Source organism: Kryptolebias marmoratus, linkage group LG3 (assembly GCF_001649575.2).
Source record: "Kryptolebias marmoratus isolate JLee-2015 linkage group LG3, ASM164957v2, whole genome shotgun sequence".
NCBI classification, from domain to species: domain Eukaryota; kingdom Metazoa; phylum Chordata; class Actinopteri; order Cyprinodontiformes; family Rivulidae; genus Kryptolebias; species Kryptolebias marmoratus.
In genome coordinates this window covers 11,935,684-11,944,161 of record NC_051432.1, presented here as the reverse complement: position 1 = coordinate 11,944,161, position 8,478 = coordinate 11,935,684, and the positions used below count along the sequence as shown (strand labels likewise).

The 8,478-nt window shown below is 39.5% G+C and overlaps 1 protein-coding gene across 2 annotated transcripts in view; it reads left to right on the top strand.

Annotated features, from left to right (window-relative positions):
- cxxc4 (CXXC finger 4) overlaps window positions 1-7,377 on the top strand; it is a 33,653-nt gene extending 26,276 nt beyond the window's left edge. For both annotated transcript variants that reach the window (XM_017411362.3, XM_017411449.3), the window contains exon 3: window positions 5,493-7,377. In XM_017411362.3, coding sequence (XP_017266851.1) covers window positions 5,493-5,537 — 45 coding nt within the window. In that variant the 3' untranslated portion in view covers window positions 5,538-7,377. The remainder of the gene's footprint in view (window positions 1-5,492) is intronic.
- Window positions 7,378-8,478: the final 1,101 nt, after the last annotated feature.

Sequence of the window (8,478 nt, the reverse complement as noted above, 5' to 3'; positions counted from 1 at the left end):
GGGGGGGGGGGGGGGGGAGACTGAGAGGGACTGGGCTTAACCTGGATCTTTAGTTGGAGGTTTAAAGCAGGAGTTTGATCTTTTTAACTGAAGGGGGAAGGATATGAACAATTAATATCTTACCTGTTGTAGATAGCTCTTTGAACAATCTCAGTTTGAAGAAAGAGTAATGAACAGATTAATGAGCTAATGGCTAGTCTGAGCCAGGCCAAGACAAATGGGCTGATGCTAACCATTGCTGTTTAGTGAGTTGCTATTTTGTCAACAGCAACAAAATATTCACAAATTGTTGTGTTTCTTTGTGAAAGTGTGCTGAGCATACAGCGTGTATATCCCGTTATTCCTGAGATTGCATTGTTTGGTTTGAGAAATAAGCAACAAACTAAACAAACGGTGCCATGCAAAAGTGTAGAGGCTTAATATTAGCAAATAAAGTGTTCTTTCAAAACGATATGTTGTTTTTGACAAATAGTCATTTTAAAAGCCTGAAAACGATAAACAATAGGTACTTAGCTGTTAGCCTAGCCTGGAGGAAGACTTGCCCTTTTCTCCATACTCTGCGCTATGACTGATGTCACTGCTGATAAGGTACTAACTAGAGAGAACCATTTGATAGAACATCACGAGAATAGACTACCGTTTTAAGGTTTATAAAAAAGTGTTAGCATGAGGGGCTAGAAAAGTTTTAAAATTTAAGTTGTTTTAAGACGGCAAGAATCTATTTTGGCCCTGCTACAACTAGCCATCAGCTCAGTATTTCTCAGAATTAAGCTCTATTTCTTCAAAATGAGGTCGTACAAATACCAAGCTACAACAAGTTCAGATATTGTTTATAGCCTTTCCACGGGACCTGACTTCCAAAGACCTGAACTATTGCTTTAATTTGCCCGTGCATGCATGTTGGTCCTGCAGCAGTTACACAAGCTTTTAGCCCTCTGACTCTGTCTGTGATTCATCCTCTCGTTTCTAGCCAATAATGTCTTCCCACCACCTTGCCTCAATCAGCTGACAACATGGCTTCAGCCTTAACGACACATGCCAGGCTCAGTTAGGATCACAGGGTGTCCTGGCAGCCCAGAGACCTCACACCGCTTCACCAGATTCAGCTGAGAATTATTCCACCACATGTCACTTTTACTGTGCTGTTATCACCGAAAGCCACCAGCGGACACTTAAAATATCCTGTCCACTGTGGCGACGTGGCAGGGTTAATTTGAGGTTTAGCGTTTTTTTTTTTTTCTTTCCTCCCTCCTCTTTCAGCCTGGTGCTCAGTACTTTGTTGTGTGCGCTCATTGCCAGTGCAGGAAATTGCCTTGTGTGTTCCTCTGTGTGTCGTTGCATCCGGCTTGTTATGTATGCTTTGCTGCAGAGGCGGCGTCGTTAACATGGGGTCGAGCCGCTGCTACGGGGTCTTAATTTGAGGTAAAAACCTCGGTATTATTCTCTTGTCCCAGCAGTTTCTCCCTCTCTATTTCTCTTGTCTCTTCTGTCTCCTCTCCTCCCCTCCTCCCGGTTGATGGAGTGATATTGAAGGTGGGGGGTGGGGGAGGGGGGTGGAGCGGAGAACGCAGAGCTGGTGCTAATTGAGCCTTCTTTGTGCCTGGTCACTGCTGTGTGCCGAGGCAAAATGGCCCGGGAGTGAATCCAAGCAGCACTCAAGAGCCCCACTGGATCGATAACGTGGGAACTTAACAAAACAGAGACATGCCGAGTGCCCAGATCAGGGTCATTATTGTCTCTGGTGAGCCGCACTTCCACCGGGGACTGATCAATGTGAGAATATGGATCAAGATAAACATTCGACTCCGCTCGCTCTTCTCTTTGCTTCAGCTCCCCGAACGCTACGTTGTTGACAGGCAGAGCCAGGTTTAAGCCTTAAAAATGTCCCTGTGGATCCAGCAGGGTGAAGGCGTGCATCCACATTAGGCATAAAAACATTGTTAGTTGTCTTCCGAGTAACCCTACAAATACAGTCCCAGTACAGACATGTTGAGCTTTTCTTATTATACAGATCCCAGGGATCAGTGCTCTTTTTCAGGGAATGTGTTTAAGACCATTTATTGTCCGCCACCAAGAAAGGCAGGCAATGCTGTAACTGCCTGACTGTGCCAGATGGATTATAGAGTAATCATTGGACATATTTTTACAACTGATTAACTTTAGCCAACTCGACTCAAGATGGCCGCCACAGCTTATCGACCTTAGCAAAAACTAAAATGGTTATAACCTAGTCAATTGTGCAGTTATTGAGCTAAAATCTGGTGCGGTGGTAGCTGAGAGCCATCTCCAACACATACGCCGAGGGCTGACAGATTGTATGAGATCTTTGTATTAAACTTTGACGTTCAGTCCTTCAAGAAATGCTACATTTTAAATTCTTTCTGGTTCCGTATTTAACACTTTTTGTCATATGTCTGGCAGCACCGGCATATATAACTCCATACTAATGTATGGTTTTATGCTCGTAGTCTCAAAACACAATCAAAATATAAAGTACACAATTAATATTTCTGAGGACAAAGAAGTGATGAAGAAGAAATGTAACATCCTTGATATTAGGCCTTGATATTTATATGTTGTGTCTTACTTGTGTTATGTTGATTTTACCCTAAATGAACAAAATATATTTATATTTAACCAATGTTTTGTTAAAGTAATAAAAAGGTATCGACATGGTAGAAATTAAACACTATGAATGGTCTTTGGAAACTTTTTTTACATGTAGGATTCTTTTGTGTTAAAGGCAGTAAATAAAGTCTTTTGATGCATTTGCAAAAAACATTTGCTCATTCAAACATCACTACATTAAAAGAAAAACGACCACCACACATTTAAACCTACACTTACAACACTGCATCCAGGTTCATTTCTTGCCTGTTTTCCACCACTGTCAAATACAAGCAAAACTCACATAAAAATATATTAATGAAGACTCAAAGTGCAAAGGGAAAAAAAAATGATAGATGGAAATTAATGGAGCTGCACTGATATACTGTAATAATCAGCTCATCGCCATTAGATAAAAAAAAAAAAAGGCAACGCAAGATGTGTGAGAACATCTTGACCCTTCAAAACATGATAGTGTTTCATTTCATCCGCGGATTTAAATTGGTGATGATGGTATCCTGCTGTTCTGAGCTCCTCCATTACTCACTTGGAGGGATAATGGTTATTGCTTAATGTGGTGTGAATATATGGTTAATGGTTGCTACAGACATAAAAGGACTCTATGCGTCCAAAATGCGTGATGAACCTGAGCTTGTGTTTGTGCCGTAGACGGTTTGGGCTGGATCCAGGAAAAAAATATAATTTTATACTCATTGATAAAAGGAAACGGGGCTGCACTGTAGAAAGTGAGCAAGCATTTATGATCACTGGCTTTACATGTTGAGCAGCTCGGGAGATGATTTGTTGTGTTTTGTCGGAGGTAATCAGTTTAATAAATGCAGCCAGCTGATGGCATAATCAAATCAAATGGGATGTTTGCAGACTCTGTCATCTATTCAAGTTTGTTACCCAGGAATTTGATATGAGGTGTTTATAAAATTTCCTACTTAAATCTAAGTAAGTTCCCTGCTTTATCAGTTTATGTTTAAATTTGGTGTTTTATAATACTGTGATTCATTTTGCCCCGGAGGTGGGAACTTGAGGTTCTGGGAAAAACTTCAAACCATGCTTAATCATGATCCGGTTGCAGGTCAGAACACCAGCAGGGTTTGGTTATTGTTGTGTTCAGGGACAAGGCTAACAACTATTAGCGATACAAGCCGATAACAGTGATTTTCTCAGCTTTTTGCAAACGGACAAAAGTGAAAATAAATAGTTTATTACTCCAGCTATTGCCACTTTTTGCTGCCATGTTGGATTTTGAGGGTGGGGTTGGTGGGAACCTCAAGCTTTCCAAGTTGAAAAGTTGATTTTAGGGGTGTTCAATGTTATTCTTTTCTTTTGATTTGGAACTCAAAACTTCTGACTTCTCAGCATAAACACAACTTACCATAAAAACCAAACCAAAACAAACAAAAAAATTGGTGGTGTTACATAAAGAGTATTGTTTGACAAATATTGTGCCATTGTGCAACACATTGGTTATGAAGGAGCCGAGCACTGCATTTAGTTTTTAAGGACTAACTTTATTTAATAATCCCAAATGATTAATAATCTCAAAGTTCAGGAATATATTTTACAGATGTATATTTGTTTGATTCAGAAATGTGCATTACTTTTTGTTCCCTTGTAATTTGAAAAGCTTGGATAGCTTTCGGTTAGCGTTTCAGTACAATTTAGATAATGACTACGTAAAATAATATTTCAAATGAACTTTATTACAAAATTCATGCATACAATGCTTTGTGAAGTACATAACATCAAAACATATCCTTGGCGAAATCAAACAAAAACTGAATCAAACCATCAGCAGAACAAGAAAACCCTGGATGCTTGTTTTGTAAAAAAATACTGTGCTGCTATAAGATTTTGGATAATTCATCACTAAGGCACCACAAGAACACAAAAACAGTGTCCTGATGAGAAATCACTTGAAATTCACCTCTTCTTCTTGTCTTCTGAATAGACGGGACAAATTAGCTCACTCTCGCCACCTACGGCTGGGGTGACAACTGTGGACACCTGACTGGAACGCTGAACTGTGAACCTGAGTGCACACCTACACAGACGTTAAAATCATGAACTACTTCGCTTCTGCCCTTAAAGCTATAAATCTCACAAACTACGAAGCAGAATAAAAGCATCAGAATAAAATAAAAATCAGTGACCTGTAAAAAGCCTCCATAGGTCAATAACCTGTGTAAACATAAGGAACCTGTTGGATGCTAAAACACTCATCAGCATTCCTATAAGGAGCCGCCAGTGACACTTGGTATTAAAATGTCAAATTGCCCCCCACTCAAACTAAAGTGATTTCAGTTGTGATTATGCACCATTTCCTCTCTGTCAACAGCCACAAAAAATGTGCTAATTGGTCATGGGGATTGGTGGGAGACTCTGGTATTTCATGTCTCTGACTTCCAAATGAGTTTTAGAAGGCGAGGCTGTCACTGGCATGGAGGTTTTGGGGAGACGGAGGAGGAGGAGGGGCGACTGCTGGTGCAGGCTCAAATTGAAACGATGCTCTGTTCCCCCTCACTGCGGCTCGAGCGCTCAGTAATTAAATGCCTCATTGTTGCTTCATGGGAATTTGTATTGAATATTTCATCCGGCGTAATGATTATTTGGGTGTGGGTGGGACGTGAATATAATCACCTTGGCTGACTTCTAAATGGTTATATTTTACAGCTGTTTTAGGTGCCCTTCCAGGTTTTTACTTTGCCTAATGTCCCCATTTTATCAACTTTATTTTTAACTCACTTCCAAGTACGACTGAAATGTGTCTTTGTATTTATATATATATAATTTCTTTGAGAGAGTGCACGATGTGACAGTGACATGACCTCAAAACTAAAACCCGTCCTTTCGCATTTTGTCTCCCACAGAGGACGCCGGTCAACAACGGTGAAGCTTTTCGGTGGTTCTTTTAAAAAGGCGTTGATCCGTTGATCTCCCATCCAGCACCAGGAAGACAAGACGGGACTCTTGACTCTCAGCCAGGAGCACTTCACGGACACACTAAACCTAATGTGCCCGATACATTCTGAGAGGACACAAGAAGAACAAGAAGCAGAGACAAAAAGATAAACAAACACATAACGATGTTGTTTTAACTCTGTAATTTACTTTTCTGTGTAATTATTGTACCTTTTGACAGTATCTTTATGTATATTTTTGGTGTCTTTGAATGTGTTTTCAGTGTTGTGGCTGTAGTTTTACAGCCAATCCGATGTAAAGGACTCCAACAGACAATCATACAATCACACTGAATCCGTTGAACAGAAGAGGCCACGAGGATCGAATATCTAGCAAAAGCGACACATGTCACTCTGGAGCAATAATCTAATCCTTGTTCATCATTTCTCATGCTTTCATTTTGAATCATTTCAATTCATTCACTAAAATGGAGTCATATTCCAGTTTTGTCTTTTAGCTCTTTGAAAGCTTCCTGCTGGTGTTAAAGGGATGGTTCACATATTTTAGGTTTGGTGGGAAAGTTATAAACAATTAATGTCTTACCTGCTGTAGACAGCTCTTTGAACGACTTGAGTCTGAGAAAACAAGAGTTTAATTCTGATTGGATTGATCATCAGCATAAATACTATAATATGGGGCAGTTGAAGCCAGAAGGCGAACAGCGTCCTTATCAGTGTTCCCAAATATATGCTAATTATTGTTTTTATACAACAGTTTTAGGGTCTACATGATATCCAATAAATAGTTTTTAAAAAGTCCAAATATATGATAGTTTCTGGTATTTCTGTGCAAAAAAAACAACCAAACAAACTTGTTTTAATTCATGCAAACACCCATAGATCATCAGAAAGTCTGCGTGCCTGCCAAGCAACTCCCTCCCCTCCTGAGAACATGTTTGTCAATCACAACACACACACACTCTGCTGACTGAAAAACTGCATGCATCCCTACCACTTCTGAAAAAAGTGCCCCTCACTTCCTGCATACTATAGTTTTGGTCAAAATATGATGGCATTAAAGTGATAGCACAATATTTCGTCATTTCGTATCTGGCAACCATGGTCCCCATAGGCTGGTCCCAGTGCAAGTAAAAAAAAATAAATAAAAAACATCAAACTCAGATACTTTGGAATTACATAGATTTTACCTTGTTGCTGTATGTTCAATTATTTATTTTTCTAGTACATTTAGCTGTAGTTATTTGATGTTCAAAACAAAGCTTACTTAAAGTCCCTCTTCCTTAGTGTGCAGACTCTGGTCCCAAAAATTCAACATGGCAGCTCCCATTAACCGGGTCCTAGTGTCTTCCGTTTCCAACAATAAGAGCAGACAGAAAGCCTGCTATTATAATATACTGTATTTCGATGGGACTGACGAGCTAATGGCTAGTCTGAGCCGGACCAAAGAGGATTGCTATTGTCTTAAAATAACCCCAATCTAAACATAAATTAGAGTCATTTATGCAAATGCTATTTTTTGAAAAAACCTTTAACAATCATCCGTTTCACTTCACATGGTTATTCCAACCAAAACATTAGGATATTCCTGCATGATGTGCTACAGCTAGCTGCTGCTGCACTTATTTACGCTCACAAAACAGCCATAAAATTTTAAGGAAACTACCACTAAATGTAAAGCGAATGTTGATGATTCACATGAGCCGCTGTGAAATGTTTGAGACTGAAGTCGTTTACAAAGAGCAACAGTGCTCTGCTTTGGTTTTGTCTCTGCTCAGACTAGCCCTTAGCTCATCAGTCTTGTCAGAATTAAACTCTTTTTTCTTAACTGATTAAATTCAAAGAGCTATCTACAACAGGTAAGATATTTAACGTTCATAACCTTTCCACATAAACCAGCTTCGGAAGATCTGAACTATGTGAAGGAGGGCGACGGTGCATCTGTAACAAGCGTACTGATATGTTTCCTCATTTGAGCGGACTCGCTGCAGAACAGGGCACATTGTCTTGTGTGGTGAGCTGCTCTTTTGTAATTGGTCATCATTTAACTGTGTCAGCGCCAGATGTTTATATGCTGACAGGATGTCATATTCCCCTGGGACATACATCGGTCATTACATCAACTTTAATTTCACTTTATGTTCAGATCCCTAAAGCTTATCAAAAAGGCAGGGAGACTTGTACACTATTGTGAAAACAATAAAAATCTGGGATTAATTAGACATATTTGACGTGTCAGATAGAAGTGCTGTCTACTGTAAAAGTAGCATAAAAGGCATTCCAAAAACAAAAACGATTCAATAAGTTCCTCATTGTCTTAAACCCTATTGTTGCATGTGTAAATGTGTTTTGGTTTTAAAGATTACTAAGAATTTGTATATTGTTGTTGTGATGCTTTTATGTGTTAAAATAAAAATTAAAAAATGACTTAAGTAAAAACCCATCTTGGCAGAAAATATTTAATCTAGTAAAACCAAAAATAGAAATAAATCTTTTAATATAAGACGAAAAATCAGTGATGATCACCTGATAGCTACGACTTTTTTTTAATTATTTTTTTTAGGTCTTATCTTTGTGCTGGAAAGCATCAACAGAAATAACAACCAAGAGGAGACAGCAGAAATATAACAGCATCCGTTGCCTCCCCAGTCACGTATTCCCTCGAATACTAAAATGTTGCATGAAGAAGAGTGGTTCCCAGAGGCAGCAGACTTTAAAGGACTTGTGAAATCCCGTGTGGTTTGTCATGCTGGAATGCACTTGGGGGGGAGCGGGAGGGAAGGAGGGATGTTGAGAAGTAAAAAAAAAAAAAAAGAGGAGGGTGGTTGGTGGGGTGGGAGGGTGAAGCAAGACAGGCTCCTGAGATAACGTGAACAACTGAGTGATGGCTGGGTGTTGGAGTATCAGGGGGGATGGTGTGGTGGGGTGTAATAATGCT